Consider the following 24,849-nt stretch of genomic DNA (forward strand, 5'->3'; position numbering starts at 1 on the left):
TGCGGCTTCAAATACTTTTTAATTTATTAAATAAAAACATCATGAAAGCCATGAATCTAGTGCTCTCTATCCCGGTGGCTTCCTGGCCTGGTCTCTGGGAGGATAAGGGTCAGTAGCAGGCTGGGGTGGAGAGCTCATTTCTTGCCTTTGCCCTTCTCCTTGCCTTTCTGCTTGCCCTTCTCCTTGCCCTTTGCTTTGCCCTTGCCCCGCTTCTTCTTGGATCTGAGCAGGGAGCGCACCAGGTATCCCTTCCAAAAGGCCTGGATTAACGTGGCCGCCCGCACCATGCGCACCATCTCCTGCTCCGCCTCCATCCTTTTCTTGGAGTTGATCTCTCGTTCTTCCCGGATCTGCACAAACTCTTCCACCAGCACTTTGTGCCTCCGCTTCAGCTCCTCCAGAGCGATCTTCTCCTCCTTGTGAACAGCTTCCAGATCCTCCAACTCCTCCTGGGGCGAGGGGTGGGGCTGGGGTCACCATGCATAGAGCGCCTCTTCCCACCCTCCTCCCTGAGGCCCCCCACCCTTCCCAAATGGGCTTCTGCCCCAGCGATGCCCCTAAGCTAAGCTGTTCAGCATCTCGGTCCCAGTGAGGTGGATGGGGAGAGGGGATTGGCTCCATCCCAGCTCTAGGAAAGACCCCACTGAAATAATTTCAGGAACAGGAAAAGAACACGGGCTTGTGAATTGGGCAGACTTAGTTTTAAGTCCCAGCTCTGCCACACCTCAACTGACTTCACCTTTCAGGCTTTCGTTTTTCCTCATCTGAAACATGAGGACGATTCCAAACCCAGGGGCTGTTTCTAGGATTAAATGACCCAATGGACACAATGTACTGGACATGATGCCAGGCACATAGTGGGGACACAAGAAATGGAGGCTGCTGCCATAAAAGCAGTCTGTTCCACAAGACACCAGAGGAGAAGGAACTTTCTCAAGCTTCAAACGGAGTTCCAGAGTTTTTCCTTATGTCTAACCATAGCCTCTCCTGCTGTCATTTACACCTGTTTTCCTTCCTTCCACTGACGTTTACCCAGCATCTACAAAAAGCAGAGCACTGCCAGAGAACACAGAGCTGGGTGGACAAGGTCCCTGCCCTCAACCAACCCACAACCCTCATGCGGCCCAGAGAAACGAGAGTCCCAGCCTGCAAAGCTCCCCTCTCCAGGCCCTGACGGTTGCCCAGGACAAGATTCTGACTTGCCCTTCTCTGAAGAGCACACCTGGCTTTGGCTCACTCTGGCTCATGTTACCTCCAGTGCTCCCCAGGCTTCTCTGGCCTCTGGGTTGGAGCCATAGGCCACCAATGTTATCCCAGTGGTGGGTGAATGGTTTGGGGGTGTCTTGATTTGAAGGTTCTCACCCCCTGAGCACTTCCTCCAGGCCAGACCCTATGCTGGACACACACTTGCAGCTATGGTGTCTCACCCAATCCCTGCCAGGGTCCTAAGATGGTAATTACTGCCTCTGCTAATCAGATGCAGAAACGGGCTTGGGAAGGTCAAGTACCTTGCTTAAGGCCACACAACTGGCACATCTCAGGTGCTCAATAAAAACTGGCTGAGGGACTGAGTGATGCGGTGGAGGCAGGCTCCCATCTGAGTCTGTGGGGAGGAGCTCCAGCTTGTGGGGGTGCTGGCAGGAGCCCATACAGAGGAGTATAGGATGTGGACACTAGATGGAGCCACGATCATTAGGCCCAGTGTCAGGCCCTTCTAGCCAGTCGCTTTTTTTTTTTTTTAAATAGAGACTGGGTCTTGCTCTGTTGCCCAGGCTGGTCTTGAATTACTGAGCTCAAGCGATCCTCCCACCTCGGCCTCCCAACGTGCTGGGATTACAGGCATGAGCCACCACACCTGGCCTTGCAGCTTCTGGCTCTTTTCTTTCCCACCTCTCATTCTGCCCCAGGCTGGACAAACCCTTTAAACAGAGGCAGGTGTTCCCCGCAGAGAGGCTCAGAAGTTTGCCCACTCCATGGGCCATCCCAAGGCTGCTCTTCCCATTCATCCCATTCCTAGAAGGTCTTGGGAAAAGCACGCAAGAGAGACTTATTCAGCGACAAATACCTGCTTCTCACCCATCTCTGTATCATATTTCTGGATCCAGTTCTCGATTTCCGTTTCTACTTTATATTTCTTCTAGAAAAGATCCAATTTGTCATTGTTTGATGAAATATATTAACAATCAACAGCACTGAGCCCTCTGTGCATCACCAGGCCCTGTGGCAGGTGCTTGACATGCCTCGCCTATTGAATCCGCGCAAGGAGGTTCTCTTTTCTCCATTTCACAGGCAAGGAAACTGAGGCTCAGACATGCTATCTCACTTGCCCAAGGTGACAGAGCTAATGGGTGGCAGAGCCTGAATTTGAAACCAGCAGCCTGGTTCCAGGACATCCTAGGCAGAGGAAGCAGCAGGTGCAAAGGCCCTGAGGTAGGAACAAGCTTGTGTTGTTTAAAGGACAGAAATCGGCCTGGCGTGGTGGCTTATGCCTGTAATCCCAGCACTTTGGGAGGCTGAGGCAGGCAGGTCACTTGAGGCCAGGAGTTTGAGACCAGCCTGGCCAACATGCCAAAACCCCATCTCTACTAAAGATACAAAAATTAGCTGGGCATGATGATGCACGTCTGTAATCTCAGCTACTTGGGAGGCTGAGGCAGGAGAATTTCTTGAACCCAGGAGGCGGAGGTTTCAGTGAGCTGAGATCATGCCACCACACTCCAGCCTGGGTGACACAGCGAGACTGTTTCAAAAAATAAAAATTAAAAAAAAAAAAAAAAGGACAGAAATCGAGTCAGTGTGGCTGGAAGGGAGTGGCGAGGAGGGTAGTGGTCCCCAACAAGGTCCAAGGGAAAGGCTGTGTTACAGAGGGAGTGTCAGCAAGAAGAGGCTGTATTCTCAGGAAAGGGTGAGGTAAAGCCACTGGGTGATATAGATGCAGTGGAGGGACATGATCTAATCTTGTTTTTAAAAGATTATTTCCACCATAAAAAGCAATGAAGCACTGATCCCTGCTACAACATGGGTGAACCTTGAAAACACGGTGCTAAATAAAAGATTCCAGACACAACTGCCACAGAGGATTCCATTCATATGAAGTGTCCAGAATAGGTGAATCCAGAGACAGAAAGCACATTAGTGATTGCAAAGGACAGGGGTAAGAAGAGAATGGGGAGTAACTTCTTAACGGATATGGAGTTTCATTTTGAGGTGATCATGTTTTGGAACTAGATAGAAGTGGTGGAATTGGGGTCGCACAACTTTGTGAATATACTAAATGACACTGAATTGCTCATTTTAAAATGGTTTCATATTATATAAGTTTCACCTAAATTAAAAATAAACAGGCTGGGCCAGTGGCTCATCCCAACCATTTGGGAGGTTGCGGTGGGAACAGGAGAATTGCTTGAGGCCACAAGTTCTAGACCAGCCTGGGCAACATAGCAAAACCCTGATTCCACAAAAATTAAGAATTTTTTTTCTTTTGAGATAGAGTTTCACTCTGTCGCCCAGGCTGGAGTGCTGTGGTGCGATCTCGGCTCACTGCAACCCCACCTCCTGAGTTCAAGCAATTCTCATGCCTCAGCCTCCCAAGTAGCTGGGATTACAGGTGCACGCCACCACGCCTGGCTAATTTTGTATTTTTAATAGAGACAGGGTTTCATCACATTGGCCAGGCAGGTCTTGAACTCCTGACCTCAGGAGATCCGTCCGCCTCGGCCTCCCAAAGTGCTGGGATTACAGGTGTGAGCCACCGCGCCTGGCCAATAATAATAATTTTTAATTAGCCAGACATGGTGACATGCCCCAGTAGTCCCAGCTATTCATGAGGGCTGAGATGGGAGGATCGCTTGAGCCCAGGAGTTGGAGGCTGAAGTGAGCTATGATCACGCCACTGCACTCTGGCATGGGTGACAGAGTGAGACCCTGTCTCAAAATCAATCAATCAATCAATCAATCAATCAATCAATCAACCTCTTAATCCTACAGAGCAAGAGCACTTAGCTTGGGCACCATGGATAGGCCAGCTTCAGGGGGCCTGGGCTCCCTGGGGAACTGTCCACTAGGATGTGTATGTGCATCTGTGCCTTCTTGCTGGGGGAGAGGCCCGTGGCTTCCATCAGATGCTCAAGAGTGTGACACTAAGAGACTGGGGACAAGTATTAAAAAGGGTGCCTTTTACGAGGAAAGAGATTTAGAAGTTGGGTGTGTGCTAGGCCTGGGTCTTGGCTGAGATGATGAAGGAGAAGGCAAATGAAGGTTTTGGGTTTTTTTAAGAGACAAGGTTTCACTCTCTTGCCCTGGCTGGAATGCAGTGGCGCAGTCATGATTCACTGCAGCCTCCAAACTCCTGGGCTAAAGTGATCCTCCTGCCTCAGCCTCCCAAGTAGCTGGGACACACATCACAGCGCCTGACTTATTTATCTTTTATTCTTTGTACAGACAGGGTCTTGCCGTTGCCCAGGCTGGAGTGCAGTGTGTGATCACAGCTCACTGCAGCCTCCGCCTCCTGGGTTCAAGTGATCCTCCCACCTCAGCCTCCCAAAGTGTTGGGATTACAGGCATGAGCCACCTTACCCGGCCAGAAATGATATTTATTGAACACCTACTATGCACCAGCTCTCTCACCACCATCTCATGTAATTCTCGTGTAACAACCATTAAGACCAATGTTAGCATTTTCATTTCCAAGGTGTGAAATCGGCAGCTGGGCAGGAGTTGAGTAATTTGCCTGAGCTTCATGTGCTACTTCTTCATTCCTTTGCATGGCACCCAGCCTCTGAAGATGTGGGTATTATCCCTGTGAGGTCTGAGGAGTTGAGGAACTTGCCCAAGGTCACAAAGCTGGCATGTAGCAATGCTGGGACAGGGTCCCAGTTTCTCTATCCCCCATCCCCAGGCCTGTGTGTTGCCCCTTCCTGCCTCCCAGGAGACATTGGCTCGGATTTGGGCCTTCCCTGCTCCTGTGTCCTTCCCCTCCACCACGCCACTTCCTGAGTAGCTGGTGCAGCCCTGCCCTGCCCAACACTGCTGGACCTCCAGGAGTGATGGGACAGTCCCACCCATCCCCCGCCCCAGGGGCCCCACCGGCCCATCCTCCCTGCTTCCCGCTTCCCACTTCCCACTTCCCGGGGCACCTTCCTCAGCGCCTGCTCCGCCTCCCGGTTCTCCATGACCAGGTTGTAAAACTGTGACTGCAGCTGCAGGATCTCCTGCTGGATCTTGGCTACCCTGGCCTGTGATGCCCGGAAATCGGCTTTCTGCTGCTTCTCGGCCTCCTGCTTAGTGCGAAGGAGGCTGTTCTCTGAGAACTTGAGCACCTGGTGCAAGTGGTTTTTCAGTTCTTGGATCACAAAGTTCTCCTTTTCCACCTGAGCCAGGAAGAGAAAGGGCTCTGTTAACACCTCCATGCCCAGCCGGGCACAGTGGCTCACGCCTGTAATCCCAACACTTTGGGAGGTTGAGGCAGGTGGATGACCTGAGGTCAGTAGTTTGAGACCAGCCTGGCCAACATGATGAAATCCCATCTCTTCTAAAAATACAAAAATTAGCCGGGCATGGTGGTGCATGCCTGTAATCCCAGCTGCTCGAGAGGCTGAGGCAGGAGAACTGCTTGAACACGGGAAGTGGAGGTTGCAGTGAGCAGAGATATCACACCGCTGCACTGTAACTTGGGTGACAGAGTGAGACTCCGTCTCAAGAAAAACCGTCCATACCAACTGACAGTCACCAGAGGCTGGCACCACTGCATCCTCCCTCGGGGCCAGGCATGCCACCTGGGTTATTATCTCTCTAATCACACCCCCAACCCCGCAGTGGAGGTCAGGGACAGCCTGATTACAGACAAGAAAGCTGAGGCTCAAGGAGGTGGCTTCATCTGTCTGGGATTGCCCAGCTCAATGGGGGCCTGAAGCCAGGTTTGTCTGACCTCGAGCCCACGTTCTTGGCCACCACTTTCTATTTCCTTGCACAAATGAAGAGTACAAGCTTGTTGGATTGAGGCCACCGGGGAGGACCGGGACAGCAGTGATCCTCCTCCTGGGGACACAGGAGGGGAGGCCCAGCTGGCAGAGACACTTGGTGGGGTGCATGAAGGTGTGCGATGAACACAGGCTGCAGAGATCACCACCAGGCTCTCTCCTGAGGGCCTATGCCTGGCTTGTCCCCTGCCTTGGGTGGATTCTCGAACAGGAATGGGGGTGGAGGATGAGACAGTTTTGTAAAGAAGCCCTCAAGGCTTCTCATATACACTAGAGTCTCCCTCTGAGCACAGTGGTGCTATGGCTGCTCACGTCACCATCTTGGGCTTGGGTCAGCTGGCAGCAGGCCTGCCGGGCATCTGCTCACCTCCTGCACACTGGGGGCAGGGAGGCAGCGCCTTTGGGGCAAGCCCATCCTGCAGGCAAGGCTTGAGGCACCAGGAGCTCCGAATATGATCAGCAGTCAGAGCTCTCCTTGTAGACTCCCCACACGTGCCTGATTGGTGTCTCCCCTCATTGTACACTGAGGTTCAATGACATGAAATTTGTCCACCTGGCAAAAATGGCATTTGACCCCAGGTCAGTCCAAGGTGAAGCCCCAAGCTGGTTCTAGCACCTGAATGAGACCAGCAGGGCCACCTGTGTCCCTCTGCCTATTCCTAGATGATGCCCCTTCCACCTACAAGTAACCTCACTGCCCGAGGGCTCAGCAGCCCGTCCTCTGTCCACTCAGCAAGTATACATCATGCCCCTCCTTTGGACAGGCTTACTAGGGACACAGTGGCAGGCTGAAAGAGACAAGGTCCCCTTTTCTTGTGGAGGAGCCAAACCTCTCAAGACCACACATATCACACACAGATATGTTATCCACAAAGTTGGGTGAATGTTACCAACAAAGTCAGATGAATGCTTTAAAGGACAAATTCAATGAGAAGTGCCCAACCCAGCACCAGGGAGGGTAGTGAATAGTTTCCCAGGACCTTGAACCTCTCATCAGTGGTGGGGGATAGAAACAGAAGGGCCTGTGACAGTGCAGCCTGGCTACCGCCCATGTCTGTTCTCCCCAGAGAGGCTGTGGGGTAGAATGTGGAACATAACACGGCCCGGTGACAGGTGGTGGGTCCTTCCTAGCACCTCTCTCTGCTGGGTGTGGCTACAAGATGTGCATGGAAGTTCTGTGTGCCACCTCCACATGTGTCCTTAAGGGGCAGAACCAAGCCCTCTCCTCCCCTTTCCTCCTTCCTGTTGGCTGGACCGGGGGCCACATGATGGGGAAAGCTGGAGCAGCCATCTTGGCCCACAGGCAGAAGTCCTACGTGGGGTCAGCAGGAAAGTCACATCGAAGAAGCCAGATCTCTGACAACTTGGGGAGCAGAGATGCCACACCAGCTCCGGTATTTCCACTACAGAGAAATATATTGCCGTCTTAACTAAGCCAAAGCTATTTTGGGTGTCTCTGTTATAGCAGCCAAATCTGTACTCACACATCATCTCACAGGATTTTTGTAAAGATTTAGAGAGAAAATGTATGTAAAACAAATACCCTGTATGTGTCCAATATGACAATTATTATTAGGTTTGGGATCATGCTACCGTTTCTTTCTTTTTTTTTTTTTTTTGAGATAGGGTCTTGCTCCGTAGCCCAGGCTGGAGTACAGTGGTGTGATCTCAGCTCCCTGCAATCTCTGCCTTCTGGGCTCAAGTGATCCTCCCACGTCAGCCTCCTGAGTAGCTGGGACTACAGGTGTGCACCACCACACCCAGCTAATTTTGTCTTTTATGTAGAGACGGGGTTTCACCATGTTGCCCAGGCTGGTCTCGAACTCCTGAGCTAAAGTGATCCACCTGCCTTGGCCTCCCAAAGTGTTGGGATTACAGGCGTGAGCCACCACACTCCCATTTCCCTTCTTAAAAATTCTTCTAGCTGGTGTGATACGCCTATAATCCTAGCTACTCAGGAGGCTGAGGCTGGAGGATCCCTTGAAGCTAGGAGTTCAAGACCAGCCTGGGTAACAGAGTAAGACCCCATTTCTTTCCTTTCTTTTCTCTTTTCTTCTCACCCTTTCTTTCCTTTCCTTTCTTCCTTTCTTTCTTTCTTTTAATTGAGACAGAGTCTCACTCTGTCACACAGGCTGGAATGTGATGGCACGATCTTGGCTCGCTGCAACCTCCACTTCCTGGGTTCAAGTGATTCTCCTGCCTCAGCCTCCCAAGTAGCTGAGATTATAGGTGCCCGCCACTATGCCCAGCTAATTTTTGTATTTTTAGTAGAGATGGGGTTTCACCATGCTGGTCAGGCTGGTCTCGAACTCCTGACCTTAGGTGGTCCACCCGCCTCGGCCTCCCAAAGTGCTGGGCTTACAGGCATTAGCCACTGCGCCCAACTAATTTTTTGTATTTTTTTTTTTTAGTAGAAATGGGGTTTCGCCATGTTGGCCAGGCTGGTCTTGAACTCTTGACCTCAAGTGATCCATCTGCCTTGGCTTCCCAAAGTGCTGGGATTATAGATGTGAGCCACCACTTCTGGCCAGAGACCCCATTTCCAAAAAAAGAAAAAAAATTTAATTAGGCATGGTCGCATGTGCCTGTAGTCACAGCTACTTGTGAGGCTGAGCCAGGGGGATTGCTTGAGCCCAGGAGTTCAAGGCCAGCCTGGGCAACATAGTGAGACCATGTCTCTACAAAAATTTAAAAAATTAGCCAAGAGTGGTGGCGCATGTCTGTAGTTTCAGCTACTCAAAAGGCTAAGGCAGGAGAATTGCCCAGGAGGTCAAGGCCACAGTGAGCTATGATCGTGCCACTGCACTCCAGCCTGGGTGACAGAGCAAGATCTTGTCTCTAACACTAAAAACTTCTAGAGACCAAATTCCTTGATTAGGTCTCAAGGCCCCATGTGATCTGTCTCCTTCTCCTGCTTTCCCAGCCCATCTTTGCCCCTTCCCTCTAGCTCACTGGCATTCTCTGGGTTTCTGAACTAGCCAGGCTTATTCCTATCTCATGACTGAGGTACACTTTACCCTCCACCTGGAACAGGGGTTGGCAAACTATGGCCCACAGGTTGAATCCAGCCAGTCACTTGTATTTGTAAGTAAAGTTTTGTTGTAACACTGCCCATTCATTTATATATTGTTTGTGGCTGCTTTCCCCCTATAACAGCAGAGCTGAGTTGAGTAATTGCAACAGACCATCTGGCCCACAAAGCCTAATGTATTTACTATCTGGCCCTTTGCAGAAAAAGTTGGCGGCCAAGTGCTGTGGCTCACACCTGTAATTCCAGCACTTTGGGAGGCTGAGGTGGGAGGATCACTTGAGACCAGAAGTTCAAGACCAGCCTGGCCAACATGGCAAAATTCTGTCTCTACTAAAGGATACAAAAATCATCCAGGCATGGTGGCACATGCCTGTAATCCCAGCTACTCGGGAGGCTGAGGCACAAGAATCACTTGAACCTGGGAGATGAAGGCTGCAGTAAGCTGAGATCACACCACTGTATGCCAGCTTGGGCATAGACTAAGATTGTCTCAAAAAAAAAAAAGTTTGCTACTCCGTAGCTTGGAAGGTTCTTCCTCACTGTACTTGCCTGGTTCACGCCCTCGCATTCTTCATATCTTGGCTTCAATGTCCCTGACCCTTTTGGTATAAGTTGAGTTCTCCTGTAACACTCCCTTATAGCACATTGTCCTTCTCAAAACTGTAATTAAATGAGTTTTTAATTCCTACCTTCCTTACTGTGAACTCCATGAGGCTGCAACCACATGGGCTTATTTATAAGACCTGGTACCTAGTAAGTACTTACAATAATGTGTGGAGTAAATGAATTAAAAAAAGAAAGAAAGAAAGAAAGAAAGAAAGAAAAGCTATTTAGGCCAGGCGCAATCTCGGCACTTTGGGAGGCCAAGGCGGGCAGATCACTTGGGGTCAGGAATTCAAGACCAGCCTGGCCAACATGGTGAAACCTCATCTCTACTAAAAATAAAAAAATTAGTTGGGCATTGTGGCAAGCACCTGTAGTCCCAGCGACTCGGGAGGCTGAACCAGAATTGCTTGAACCCAGGATGTAGAAAATGAAATAAATAGAGGTTCCTCTTCAAAGGGACTTTCCTCCCAGTCTAATTCAGAATAGGTAGTAACCTCTCTTAGAACCAAAATTTACTCAAAGACCTGTGCTAATATTCTTCAATTCAGCTAGCTATAATAAAGAAATCAATAGGCCAGTCGCCATGGCTCACACCTGTAATCTCAGCATTTTGGGAGGCCAATGCGGGTGGATCACGAGGTCAGGAGATCGAGACCATCCTGGCTAATATGGTGAAACCCCGTCTCTACTAAAAATAAAAATAAAATAAAAATAAAAAAAATTAGCCAGGCATGGTGGCAGGCACCTGTAGTTGCAGCTACTCGGGAGGCTGAGGCAGGAGAATGGCGTTAACCCGGGAAGCAGAGCTTGCAGTGAACCGATATCATGCCACGGTACTCCAGCCTGGGTGACAGAGCAACAGTCCATCTCAAAAAAAAAAAAAAGAAAAAAAAAAAAAGAAATCAATATACTCTGTTCTTAGCTCCCACATTTCAGCTTCGATATTTGCCCTGGCATACCTGAACCAGTCTGAGCAAGCATTAGGTGATAGCCTACTCGTCTTCCTTATTTGGAGGTGTTTTTCCCTCTCTCAGCATTCCAGAAGTTACTTCCTCTCTTCCTTTGTTCCCCTCTGCCTTTGCCTCTTTTGGGAAGTTCTAAGTTGCTAGCCAATCGGGTTGAGTACAGAATGTGAGGTCCCGTTCCAGGCAATGGAAACTGGACACAGCAGAGGGTGGATGCGTCAGGTTATAAATGACCCTGTCTCTTTTGTTCACGTGTGCTCTCGTGGGAAGACTGCTAGTGAGTGGCACCCTTTCTGCAGAAAGTAAACTAGCCTTGCTGAGAGATCCTTTGTCTCAGTGTTGATTTTGGTGACACCAAGTACGCATTCCCAACACAGGAGGCGGAGGTTGCAGTGAACCAAGATATTGCCACTGCACTTTAGCCTGGGTGACACAGCAAGACTCCATCTTTAAAAAAAAAAAAAAAAATCATGGGGGAGGCCAAGCACAGTGGCTCATGCCTGTAACCCCAGCACTTTGGGAGGCCAAGGCAGAAGGATCTCTTGAACCCAGAATTTCGAGACCAACCTGGGCAACGTAGCAAGAGCCCATCCTTACAATCAAAAAATTAGCCAGCCATGGTGACACACACCTGTAGTCCCAGCTACTTGGGAGGGTGAGATGGGAGGATTGCTTGAGCCTGAAAGATGGAGGCTGCAGTGTGCTGTGATCATGCCACTGCACTCTAGCCTGGGCAACAGAGTGAGACCCTGTATGAAAAAATCAGTCAATCAATTGGCCAGGCGCAGTGGCCAGCACTTTGGGAGGCCGAGGCAGGAGGATCACTTGAGGTCAGGAGTTCTAGACCAGCCTGGCCAACATGGCAAAAACCCATCTCTACTAAAAATACAAAAATTAGCTGGGCGTGGTTGCATATGTCTGTAATCCCAGCTACTTGGGAGGCTGAGGTGGGAGAATCACTTGAACCCAGAAGGCAGAGGTTGCAGTGAGTTGAGATCATGCCACTGCACTCTGCCCTGGACAAAGAGCGAGACTACATCTTAAAAAAAAAAAAAAAAAATCAATCAATCATTGAGGAAAAACCCAACCAACAAAAAAGATTTGTGTCACACCTTCAGTAATTTCAGCAGTACTATGAAACAATACCTCTGCATTCCTCTTCTTCATTCTCTCCGCCAATTCATTTTCAAGAGTATCGATGATTTGTTGGTTATTACTATTCTGTCTATTGATATCCTGTATGAACTGGGCCTTATCCCTCGCTTCCATGGGACTAGTGACTAGTTTTTCAAATAGGAAACCACGAAGCTCGATTAGGCTGTCAATAAAATTCTGGGCTTCTGCACTTCTACTCTGCGTCTGCATCTGCAGGAGCCTAGCAGCCTGTGGGTTGCTGAGCAAGAGTCTCAGGACATTCTTGGTGGAGTCTTTGATCTGCTGCGTAAGTGGTGAGAGGCTGGATTTCTGCAGCTCTATGGAAAGGAGGCGGTCTCTGAGCCACCCTTCCTCCTCAGCCTCTTCCTGCTCCTGCAATTGCCTTTCTTTCTCCTTCAGGCACCTGACGTTTTCCAGGAGGACCTGGCAGAGATCCTCGTGCTCTCTCACTGCCCTCATGATGTCCTCCCCCAGCACCCCCTCCACATCCTCTCTGTTGGATGCCACATATGACAGCAGGGTCACCAGCTCCACCTTGTTGATCGCCTCATCCAGGATGGACATGATCCTTTTGGCCTCAATAGTGGTGAGTTTGGTCCTAGAGGGAACCAAGGGTTTTAGTGGGTCAGCTGGCCTTTTAGATGGGTCTGTCTTTGGCCCTATTCTGGTGATGGCAGGGGCCTGATACAAAGGGGCCATGGCAAGAATGTCTAAAGCCATCTTGTGAGCAGCCCTCTGTGCCTCTGTAGGTCCGCAGAGATGGAGACTTCGGTAGACTACTTGGGTCTCATGCTTTTATTGTCTCTGGCCATCCTGCAAAAGGAAGAGGTAGTTGTGAGTGTAGCTGTGCTGACATCTGTGTGGTTAGTGTGGCTGCAGAAACCACAACTGTTGACATTAAGAGTTCATCTTAGGTCCTCTGTCGCTTTTACACAGAACCTTTCTCTGGAAGCAGTTTTCAGCTTTGTGAGGGTGTTAGGGCCACAAGGGCAGGGAGACCAAGCCTGGAGGCGTCTCAGGCACATGTGTCAGGCAGGGACTAGCCAGGAAGACAGATGTCATTCTAAGGATTTAAAACCAGAGACTGGTTACCTCAGTGATGGGAGAGTTGAGAGGCCAACCAGGGGAAGACAAAGCCATCCCACAATTGTCAATGGCAGGAAGCCACCACATGAAGAGGTGGTGAGCCTGGGGCCCAGGGTCACCCAGGGGAAGCTTGAACTACAGCCATCAGTTCCCAGAGGAGCTAGAGACATTGCCGGAAATGCAGGTGAAAGAACGGTGGCAGTGGGGGAGGAGAAATACCCGGGTTTCTCTCTTTCTACTGCCCTTGGCCAAAACCAGCAGGAAACCAACTGACAAGGGAGCCTGGGCCATGGAACCGCAGGCATCAGCCTAAGTCTGAGCAGGACAGGGACAGGGACAGGGCAGACAGTGGTTAAGACTAACAGGACTAGGAATGGCACATTTTCACTGATTTTAAAGTTTTTTTTTTTTTTTTTTTGGTTTTTTTGAGACAGAGTCTTGCTCTGTCACCCAGGCTGCAGTACAGTGGCACGATCTCGGCTCACTGCAACCTCCGCCTCCTGGGCTCAAATGATTCTCCTGCCTCAGCCTCCTGAGCAGCTGAGACTAGAGGCACACACCACCACGCCTGGCTAATTTTTGTATTTTTAGTAGAGACAGGGTTTTGCAATGTTGGCCAGGTTGGTCTCAAACTCCTGACCTCAGGTGATCCACCTGCCTTTGCCTCCCAAAGTGCTGAGATTACAGGCCTGAGCCACCACGCCCGGCCATTTTTAAGTACTAATTTTAAAAATTGGTGGCATGGATGGTGGTGAAATACAACTTTGAAATACAATTTAAAAAACCATTTCACTAAATGCGATGTTGCATTCTGAATTGGATTCTGGAGTGGAAAAAGGACATTAGTGGAACTGGAGAAATCCAAATCCAAATCCAAATCTAGTCTAAAGTTTAGTTAATAGCATTGTACCAACATTAATTTTGTAGGCACTCTGTTACCCTAGCTGGAGTGCAGTGGTGTGACCATGGCTCACTCCAGCCTCAACCTACTGTGCTCAAGTGATCCTCCTGTCTCAGCCTCTCAAGTAGCTAGGACTACAGGTGCTCGATGCCTGGCTAATTTTTTAACTTTTTGTAGGGGTGAGCTCCACTATGTTGCCCAGGCTGATCTTGAACTCCTAGGCTCAAGCAATCCTCCTACCTTAGCCTCCTAGTGTTGGGAATACAGACATGAGCCACTGTGACGGGCCTAATTTTGTGGTTTTCACAAACACATCAAGTTTATCTAAGATGTTAACATTAGGGGGAGCTGAATGGAGGGCATACAGGAACTCTCTGTACTATCTTTGCAACTTTTCTATAAATCTACATTTATTACAGAGTAAAAAGCTTAGCTAAAAGACTGTTTCAGGCCAGGCCTGGTAGCTCACACCTGTAATCACAGCACTTTGGGAGGCCAAGGCAGGCGTATTACCTGAGGTCAGGAGTTCAAGACAAACCTGGCCAACATGGCGAAACCCCGTCTCTACTGAAAATATGAGAGAATGCCAGGCATGGTGGTGCATGCCTGTTACTTGGGTTAATCCCAGTTACTTGGGAAGCTGAGGCATGAGAATCTCTTGAACCCAGGAGGTGGAAGTTGCAGTAAGCCAAGTTTGCATCACTGTACTCCAGCCTGGGCAACAGAATAAGACTCTGTTTCAAAAGATAGATAGATAAGTAAATAAATAACTGTTTCAGAAAAATCTGTAGGGCAGAGATCAGTAATTTATATTGCTTTCATAGTACCATGGCTAAAAGTACTAGCTTTGCACAGCCCCGCTTGGGTTCAAATCCTTGCTGGGGGTCTCTGGGCTGCTCATTTAATCTTCCAGAGCTTGGGCTTCCTCAGCTGTAAAACAGGAGTCCTCAGGATCAATGAGAAGCTTCCAGCACACGGCCTGCATGCTGTAAAAGTTCAGTAAATAACTAATAGCATTAACACAGGAAAACGAAAATCCCAAGTCCAGGACTTTAGTGATTTCTGATGCAACTATCAAACGAACACCTGCTGCCTTGGCCAGGCACAGGGGCTCACGCCTGTAATCATAGCACTTTGAGAGGCTGAGGTGGGAGGATCGCTTGAGCCCAGAAGTTCAAGACCAGCCTGGGAAACACAGCAAGGCCTCATCTCTTAAAAAAAAAAAAAAAAAAAAAAAGAGAACACCTACTGCCCAGGATGTCTGTCCACCCGCCAACACCATGTCTCAGATGGACACCCACCATAACATCCCCATCCCTCACCATGATTCTTCTGCTTCTCTTCCCCCTTATCCTGTTTGTTCTCCAGGTTAAGTATCAGCATATGACATCCCTATATACACCTGTTTATTTGTTTATTGTCTGTCTTTCCCCCCTCTCCTAAGAAGTAAAGCACCAATGAAAGCTGTAAGTTACTGCTTACAGGTTACCTGTGCCACTTTTATTTTCATATTGTCTGTAGATGTGAGAAATGTTTTGAAGAAAGAATCATTAGGACTTGATGAGTGAAAGAGTTTTGAGTTTGGGTGACTGGTAGAGAAAGATGGGGCCCTTAAGAAACTATGGCAGAAATTGGGAGAGGAAGTTTGGAGGGGAGAACAATGAGCTCACTTTTAAACTCATTGAGCTCTAGTTGCCGTACTGCAGTGGACAATGGTGTCTTGGCCTTCCCATGATCCATTTCCTCTTTTTTTTTTTTTTTTTGACACAGGGTTTCACTCTGTCACCCAGGCTGGAGTGCAGTGACATGATCATGGCTCACTGCAACTTCGACTTCCTGGGCTCAAACAGTCCTCCTGCCTCATGCTCCCGAGTAGCTGGTACTATAGGCACGTGCCACCATGCCCAGCTAATTATTGTATTTTTATTTTTGTAGAGATAGGGTCTCGCTGTGTTGCCCAGGAGAAGGAAGTGACACTTGAAGCCACAAAGATATCTTCAACTCACCAAACCAAAGAGCACACCAAGAGAATGGCAGGGAATCAAAGAAACACCTAAAGTGACTAAGAACGAAAAAGAACGGCAGGCCAGATCAGGTGCTAAGGATGTTTAGTTCTTTGGCAAGGCAGAATGGATTCAAAATCAGTCCAGGTGTCATGGTTCATGCCTGTAATCCCAACACTTTGGGAGACTGAGGCAGGAGGATTGCTTGAGCACAGGAGTTTGAGGCTGCAGTGAGCTATGATCAGGCCACTACACTTCAGCCTGAGCAACAGAGTGAGACCATCTCTTAAAAAAAAACAAAAAAACAAAACAAAACAAAAAAACAACCAGAAGCCCCTTTGGGAGCAGAGGACTGAGGATTATCTTCAGTCACTTTGGTTCACACACACTTCCTGTTCCCTAATGAATCTCATGAGATCCTTTGAGGCTTTTCCTGAAGACAAAGTTTTAGGAGGCTGGGCATGGTGGTCACACCTGTAATCTCAGTACTTTGGGAGGCCAAGGAGGGAAGATTGCTTTAGCCCAGGAGTTCAAGATTAGCCTGGGCAACAAAATGAGACCTCTACAAAAAGTTAAAAAAAAAAAAAAATTAGGCCATCACAGTGGCAGGTACCTGTAGTCTCCGCTATTTGGGGAGCTGAGGCAGGAGGACTGCTTGAGCCGGGGAGGTTGAGACTGCAGTGAGCCATGATCGCACCACTGCACTCCAGCCTGCGTGACAGAGCAAGACCCTATCTCTCCTCTTTTTTTTTTTTTTTTAGCCAGAGTTTTGCTCTTGTCGCCCAGGCTGGAGTGCAATGGTGTGATGTTGGCTCACTGCAACCTCTGCCTCCCAGGTACAAGCAGTCTCCTGTCTCAGCCTCCCCAGTAGCTGGGATTACAGGCATGTGCCACCATGCTAGCCTAATTTTGTATTTTTAGTAGAGGCAGGGTTTCAGCATGTTGACCAGGCTGGTCTCGAACTCCTCAGGTGATATGCCCACCTCAGCCTCCCAAAGTGGTGGGATTACAGGTGTGAGCCACTGCGCCAGGCCTAGATCCTATCTCATAAGTGAAAAAAAAGTTTTAGGGACAGCCATGGAGCTTTATCAGCCTCTCCGAGGATGAAGGATCTTTGCTCATGGCCACAGGATGAATGTGAACAAGGTAGTTAATGAATGCAGTCCTCTCCATTGTAACCCAAAGTTCTCAGGCATAAATCAAAACGCCTGAATTCTTCAGAGAATGCGGCTGGAAATGCAACGTTATATGAAATGTTTCCAATTTGCTTTCAGCCAAATTACCTCTTTTGCTTTAAAGGGCAAACTTGTTTTCTTTGATTATGATGACACCCATCAGTTCTTGACAGCTCATTTTCGTGAACAAGAAAAAGCCCATGGAACTAGGATTGAGGGGAAATGCATCTGACTCTGACGACAAAAATGACTGGAGAAACTCTTTTCCTTGAATCCTAATATGATCATTTCATGTCCTTTTTAATGCCACTAACCTTAATATTTAAATCATTTCCAACTTAAGCATCTCCTTTTAAAATTCCTGCCCTGAGAGTGAAGCAAATTGTTAATGGATGGGAAACTTTAATTGGATATTCCCTTTATTTGTCATTAATTCTGCTGATGAACTTTATAAATGGAAATATATCTTTATCATGCAAATTATACCTCATCTTCATTCAAACAGGCTTGTTGGATATTTTATTACTTTCACTCTTAGAATATTTTGAGGAAAAAAAAGATTTGAACTAAATTATATATTTTTCCCCCTGGAGAGAAGGAAAAAACCCAACACTTACAACTACCCTACAAATCCAAACGGGCACGTGGAAAAGTCAGAAGGTGTTAAAAAAAAAAAAAAAAAAAAAAAAAACCGAAACAACTGGAGTGTGGAAGATGGATTTCTCTCTCTCTTTTTAAATTTACTCTTAATTTAGGTTCTGGGGTACATGTGCAGGTTTGTTATACAGGTAAATTACACGTCATGGGGGTTTGGTGTACAGATTATTTCATCACCCAGGTAATAAGCACAATACCTGATAGGTAGTTTTTCCATCCTCATCCGGATCTCATTTTAAGGAATACCATTTTAACATTAGCTAAGTAAGTTCTTGAGAACTTACTGTGTAGCAGACACTGTTCTGAATGCTATATACGAACTAATTCCTTTAATCCTTGCAAGAACCCTATGAGGTAGGTGCTATTACCTCTATTTCACAGATGAAGAAAGGGAGACAGAGAGAGGTTAGATGATTCTAGTTAGTTTACAGCTAGGAAGTGACAGAGCCAGCACTCCATCAGCAGTAGTCTGTCCAGTCTCTTGATTTTAAGATTGACTTCTGGCCAGGCGCAGTGGCTCACGCCTGTAATGCCACCACTTTGGGAGGCTGAGACAGGTTGATCACTTGAGGTCAGGAGTTTGAGACCAGCCTGGCCAACATAGTGAAACCCTATCCCTACTAAAAATACAAAAATTAGCTGGGTGTGGTGGTGGGCACCTATGGAGGCTGAGGCGGAAGAATTGCTTGAACCTGGGAGACGGAGGTTGCAGTGAGCCAATATCGCACCACTGCACTACAGCCTGGGTGACACAGTGAGATTGCATCTCAAAAAAAAAAAAAACAAAAACAAAAAAAACAAGGTCTTGCTATGTTGCCCAGGCTGGTCTTGAACTCCTGGGCTCAAGAGGAATTTTCTTTTTAGCCTCAGAAATATCTCACTACCCTCCAAACCTCTAGCTTTCTTCCAAACTCTGTATGTTTTATCTGAGTCTTTCAAGTCTAGAGAGGGGTAAAGGGAGGGGCTAGAAAGAAGCAATAGATTCATGATGAAACCTGCTATCTGAAGCAACTACTTCACAGTAGGTGCTCAATAAAGAAATCACTGTTGCGGTTGGGCTCGGTGGCTCACACCTGTAATTCCAGCACTTTGGCAGGCCGAGGCAGGTGGATTACCTGAGGTCAGGAGTTTGAGATCAGCCTGGGCAATATGGCAAAACTCCGTCTCTACTAAAAATACAAAAATTAGCCGGGTGTGGTAAAACATGCCTGTAATCCCACCTACTTGGGAGGCTGAGGCAGGTGAATCACTTGAACCAGGGAGATGGAGGTTGCAGTGAGCTGAGATCGCACCACTGTACACTCCAGCCTGGGTGATAGCGTGAGACTCCGTCTCAAAAAAAAAAAAAAAAAAGAAAAAATCACTGTTGAATAAATGAGATGGCAAACCCAGATTTACCAATAGGCCTGTCTCCTCACTGGGAGATGCTGGCATAATAGGATAATGTTGTTTTGCAAAATATATATGTCCTGAATTGGAGTCAGAAAAGAGAGTCATTTTTTTTTTTTTTTTTTTTTTTTTGAGACGGAGTCTCGCTGTGTCGCCCAGGCTGGAGTGCAGTGGCGCAATCTCCGCTCACTGCAAGCTCTGCCTCCCGGGTTCACGCCATCCTCCTGCCTCAGCCTCCTGAGTAGCTGGGACTACAGGCGCCCGCCCGCCACCACGCCTGGCTAATTTTTTATATTTTTAGTAGAGACGGAGTTTCACCATGTTAGCCAGGATGGTCTCGATCTCCTGACCTCATGATCCCCAGCCTAGGCCTCCCAAAGTGCTGGGATTACAGGCGTGAGCCACCGCGCCTGGCCAAGAGTCATATTTTCATGATAAAACTGTAGGCCAAGAATTGGCCTATGAATTGTTTTGCATCCCTTTACTCAGGGCTTGGAATTTTTTAAATAAAAGATTTAAATGTAATTAAGTTTTTACTTTTCCATAGTTGAGTGGTTTCTTTTTTTGTCTTTCTGTGACTAGTTTTGAACTATTACCCAATCCTCCTCTCTCGTTCTTTTTGAGAACCTGTGTTTTACGGTTTATAATTGGTCTGTAAAAGATTCCCAGGCTAGGGCTGCAGCAGTGAAAGCTGGAGGTATTGACAGATGGGACCCTGTTTGTAATGCTGCCTGGGTGGCTGTAGGCTCTAGGATTATCTGGTGCTTTGGGGACAGAGGACACGGGATAGTGACTCAGGTTGGGAGGGAATGTGCCCCCCTCCCCGGACAGATTTCTATGTTGCTGGTTATGATGAAATACTTTCCACTGGCCACAAGCTATAGAGACTTGGGCAAGTCCTCTTGATCCTCTGGGCTTTCATTTCCTCATTACTGAAGTGGAAACTAAAAACACATCTGGAATGCAATTCCAGTGTCTCACCACTTCCTGGCTATGTGGTTTTGGGTAAGTCGATTAACTTCTCCAAGCTTTGGTGTTCTACCTGTGAAATGGGGACACAGCACTGTTGTGGGAATGAAATGAAATCCTTGCTCAAAAGTGTTACGCTTTTATGACTTTTAGTACTACTTCAAAAATTATATGTTAATATCAACACTTTAATATTTCTTAAAATAGATGTACCTTTCAACAAAATAATATGGTATATGTTTTTGTCAAAGGCTTTATAAAGAGCCAAAACAGAGGCAGTTTTTACTCCTTTTCACTATTTCGTTTTTAATTTTGCTGGTTTCTACATTATTCATATTCTCCTGTTAGTGACTGAAGAAGACCGAGCTCCCTTAAATCACTCCCTGTTGTCCAGTCTCCCCTCCTTATCAATCAGTTCATCAGGAATTTTAATTCCTCTTTTGGTTACAGTGTCACTTTAGAAATGCTTATTTCTGGTTATATCTAACTGTAGACAGTATCACTTCGGCAGTTTCAGACAGAAGGATTTCCTAGTAGTGAATTTAGATTATTCTACCATCAACTTCTCCAACTTGAAAAAAATATTTAACTACTACACACCTATTAGAATGGCCAAAATCTAGAACACCGACAACTCCAAATGCTGGTGAGGATGTGAAGCAGAAAACTCTGTCATTGTTGGTGGGAATGCAACATGGTGCAGCCACTTTGGAAGACGGTTGTTTTCTTACAAATTTAAACTTGCTCTTACTGTACGATCCAGTAATCATACTCCTTGGTGTTTACCCAAAGGAGTTGAAAATGCATGTCCACACAAAAACCTGCACACAAAAAAAGCTTATGGATATTTATAGCAGCTTCATTCACAACTGCCAAAATTTGGGAGCAACCAAGATATCCTTCAGGAGCTGAATAGCTAAATAAACAGTAGTGCATCCAGACAATGGAATACAGGATTATTCAGCGTTAAAAAGAAATGAGCTGTCAAGCCATGAAAAGACATGGAAGAAACTTAAATGCATATCACTAAGTGAAAGAAGCCAATCTGAAGAAGCTGCATATGGTATCACTCTAACTATATGACATTCTGGCAAAGGCAAAACTATGGAGATAGTAAAAAGATCAGTGTTGTCTAAGGGCTAGGGGAAGGGAGGGATGAATAGGCAGAATAGGGAGGATTTTTAGCGAAGTGAAAATACTATGTACCTTACTACAATGATGGATACCATCGTTATACATTTATCCAAATTCACAGAATGTACAACACCAAGTGTGAACCCTTATCCCTTATGTAAACTATGGAATTTGGATGCTGCTGCTGATGTGTCAATGTAGGTTCATCAGCTGTAACAAATGCACCTCTCTGGTGGGGGAGGTTGATGGTGGTGTAGGCTGTTCATATGGGAATAGGGAGTATATGGGAACTCTCTCTACCTTTCTGTCAATTTTGCTGTGTATCTAAAACTGCTTAAAAAATAATATCTTAGGGTTGCAACCCTTTATGGGGCAGTGAAATCAATTTGCCGACTGGGACTAGTGTTAAAAATAAATGAAACAGGGTCAGGCACGGTGGCTCACGCCTGTAATCCCAGCACTTTGGGAGGCCGAGACGGGAGGATCATGAGGTCAGGAGATCGAGACCATCCTGACTAACACGGTGAAACCCCATCTCTACTAAAAATACAAAAAATTATCCGGGTGCGGTGGCGGGTGCCTGTAGTCCCAGCTACACGGGAGGCTGAGGCAGGAGAATGGCGTGAACCCGGGAGGTGGAGCTTGCAGTGAGCCAAGATTGCGCCATTGCACTCCAGCCTGGGCGACAGAGCAAGACTCCGTCTCAAAAAAAAAAAAAAAAGGGTTCGAGACCAAGCCTGGCCAACATGGTGAAACCCCATCTCTACTAAAAATACAAAAATTAGCAGCACATGATGGCGGGCACCTGTAATCCCAGCTACCTGGTAGGCTGAGGCAGGAGAATTGCTTGGACCCAAGAGGCGTAGGTTGCAGTGAGCTGAGATTGCACCACTGCATTCCAGCCTGGGCAACAGAGAGGGGCTCTGTCTCAAAAACAAAACAAACAAAAAACAGCCTATCTCAAACCCCTCCTGCTCTCAGGCACTAATGTATAATGTTACTTTATGTCAGAAACCAACCCCCCATGAACAATTTCTCCCTGGATTAACAATTTCTCATTCTTTAGGTCTTAGCTCAATGGCTACCCCTTCTCAGACAGGAACACACAGCACTTTACAACCTGTGGAAATTCTCTCACCTTTCCTGCATGGTACTAACCACGCGTGTAATTTTTTTTTTTACAGCTCTATTGAGGTGTAATTTACATTACCATAAAATTCACCCATTGTAAGTATAAAACTCAATGACTATTTTTGTAAATGTATCTAAAGTTGCCACATCAGTTTTAGATACAATCCTGTTTTAGAACATTTCTATCACTCCACCAAATTCCCATGAGCTAATCTGCAAACGATCTCTGTTTCCACTCACATTTTTTTGTTGTAGTTGTTTTGTTTTTGAGACTGAGTCTCGCTCTGTTGCCCAGGCTGGAGTACAGTGGCGTGATCTCAGCTCACTGCAACCTCCACCTTCCAGATTCAAGCAATTCTCGTGCCACTGCACTCCAACCTGGGCAACAACACAAAACTCCATCTCAAAAAAAAAAGAAAAGAAAAATCGTAAAGCTCAGATCAAAATAATGAAATACTCATTTGCTTTTTTTTTTTTTTTTGAGACAGAGTCTCACTCTATTGCCCAGGCTGGAATGCAGTGGCATGATCTCGGCTCACTGCAACCTCCGCCTCCTAGGTTCAAGTGATTCTCCTGCCTCAGCCTCCCAAGTAGCTGGGAATACAGGGGCCCGCCAGCATGCCCTGCTAATTTTTGTATTTTTAGTAGAGACGGGGTTTTGCTATGTTGGCCAGGCTGGTCTCGAACTCCTGACCTCAGGTGATCCACCTGCCTGTGCCTCCCACAGTGCTGGGATTACAGGCATGAGCCACTGTGCCTGGCCTATGTTTAACTTTTTAAGAAACTGCCAACTATATTTCAGATTGGTGGTACCAATTGGTATTCTGCTGTACCTACCAGCAATATATGAAAGCTAGTTTGTTTATCTACATGATGATATTTGGGATTGTCTTTTTGATTTTTAAATGTCTACTTAACTCTTTTGCCCATTAAAAAAATGGAGTTGTCCTCTTGAGTTATAAGAGTTATTTTTATTTTCTACATACAAGTCTATTATAAGACACATGAGATTTGCAAATATTTCCTCCATGTCTGTGTCTGTGGCTGATCTTTTCATTTTCTTACGAAAATATCTTTTGAACCTCAAAGTTTTTCTTTTTTATATATTTTTTTGAGACAGGGTTTTTCACTCTGTGGCCCAGGCTGGAGTGCAGCAGTGCAATCATGGCTCACTACAACCTCCGCCTCTTGGGTTCAAGCGATTCTTCCACCTCAGCCTTATTTATTTATTTATTTATTTATTTATTTATTTATTGAGATGGAGCCTCGCTCTATCACCCCCGCGGGAGTGCAGTGGCACCATCTCGGCTCACTGCAACCTCCACCACCCGGGTTCAAGAAATTCTCCTGCCTCAGCCTCCCGAGTAGATGGGATCACAGGCATGCACCACCATGCCCAGCTAATTTTTGTATTTTTAGTAGAGACAGGGCTTCACCATGTTGGCCAGGCTGGTCTCAAACTCCTGGCCTCAGGTGATCCGCCGCTCGGCCTCCCAAATTGTTGGGATTGCAGATTGAGCCACTGTGCCCACCCCTCAGCCTCATTTAATCATCACAAGAAACTCTCTATCTTTAGTAGGTACAAAGAGATTACATTTTAAGGACGGAGATGGGAAATAAATTCCAAAGTTAGGACAAAGGCAAAAGTGGTATAATAAAAATTACCTAATTTATTTATTTATTTGGGACAGAGTCCTGCTCTGTTGCGGAGGATGGAGTGCAATGGCGCGATCTTGGTTTACTGCAACCTCGGTCTCCCGGGTTCAAGTGATTCTCGTGCCTTAGCCTCCCGAGTAGCTGGGATTACAGGTGCACCACCATGCCCAGCTAATTTTTGTATTTTCAGTAGAGATGAGGTTTCACTATATTGGCCAGGCTGGTCTAGAACTCCTGACCTTTAGTGATCTGCCCGCCTTGGCCTCCCAAAGTACTGGGATTACAGGCGTGAGTCACCGCGCTAGGCAAAAACAACAACAACAACAACAACAACAAAAACAAACAAAAACTACCTAATTTAAACACTTAAGTGAGATGGCCCGCTCACCGAGGAACGTATGGTCGTTGGGTGGAATGGGAGGGGACTTATAAACCCCCCTCCCACCCACAGCTCCCATGTTTGACTTGAAATAAGTTAACTACGATGTGACTCTGCTTGACTGGTGTCCTTGTCGTTTTAGGGATGAGGGAGTGGGGCCATGAAGTGGGCAGGTAGAAGGGGAAGAATGGAGGCCGGCTCCCTGCAGGCTGTGGAGCGAGAGGTCCAGACTGAGGCAGGGGCTGAGGGACGGGGTCCTGAAGCTGAGACGGGATCGCAGCGGGGGCTACCAATTTCTCAGGGAGCCAAAGGACATCGGGCTGAACCCCATTCCACATCTCCCCCGATCCGCGACCCTTTCCCACCTGGTTACTCACCCGCTCTGACGGCTCCAGGTTTCCCTAGCCACAGTTACCGCCGCGGTCCCAGCGTTGCGAGGTTACCCGCCAATCTCAGAAGGCGGGACTCTGTGTCTGACTGACCTTTCTTTTCACCATTCAATTTCTTGTTCCGCTCAATTGTCCCCACCTCCTGAAGTCTGACCAATCAGAAGCACCGCCATTTTGACCTTGCACCAATGGAAAGACTTGGGACTCCCTCTGGGTTGGACTCAACGATTAAGGCGGGGAAGATG

General features: G+C 47.3%; 1 protein-coding gene across 6 annotated transcripts; it reads right to left on the reverse strand.

Annotated features, from left to right (window-relative positions):
* On the reverse strand, nt 1-24,634 carry DRC10 (dynein regulatory complex subunit 10). 6 transcript variants are annotated; one of them, XM_074007962.1, is made up of 5 exons: nt 24,593-24,634; nt 12,270-12,548; nt 5,136-5,369; nt 2,066-2,137; nt 1-449 (listed from the first exon to the last, which is right to left on the reverse strand). In XM_074007962.1, the coding sequence occupies exons 2-5, from the start codon at nt 12,453-12,455 to the stop codon at nt 135-137; spliced, it is 807 nt and encodes a 268-aa protein (XP_073864063.1). In that variant the 5' UTR covers nt 12,456-12,548; nt 24,593-24,634; the 3' UTR covers nt 1-134. The 6 variants fall into 6 exon arrangements, with proteins under 6 accessions (XP_073864063.1, XP_045221957.1, XP_015286156.1 ...); XM_045366022.3 differs by having other exon boundaries at nt 1-446; nt 11,727-12,548; XM_015430670.4 differs by having other exon boundaries at nt 11,727-12,548.
* Between the last annotated feature and the right edge of the window lie 215 nt (nt 24,635-24,849).

Source organism: Macaca fascicularis, chromosome 11 (assembly GCF_037993035.2).
Source record: "Macaca fascicularis isolate 582-1 chromosome 11, T2T-MFA8v1.1".
In the NCBI taxonomy this organism is placed as follows: domain Eukaryota; kingdom Metazoa; phylum Chordata; class Mammalia; order Primates; family Cercopithecidae; genus Macaca; species Macaca fascicularis.

Coding starts and splice junctions, on each gene's coding strand:
- DRC10 (XM_015430670.4), bottom strand. CDS start 12,455: ATGGCTTTAGACATTCTTGCCATGGCCCCTTTGTATCAGGCCCCTGCC. Junction 5,370..11,726: donor TGAAGAAGAGGAATGCAGAG/GTATTGTTTCAT, acceptor TTCCTGGCTCAG/GTGGAAAAGGAGAACTTTGT. Junction 2,138..5,135: donor CGGAGCAGGCGCTGAGGAAG/GTGCCCCGGGAA, acceptor GATCTTTTCTAG/AAGAAATATAAAGTAGAAAC.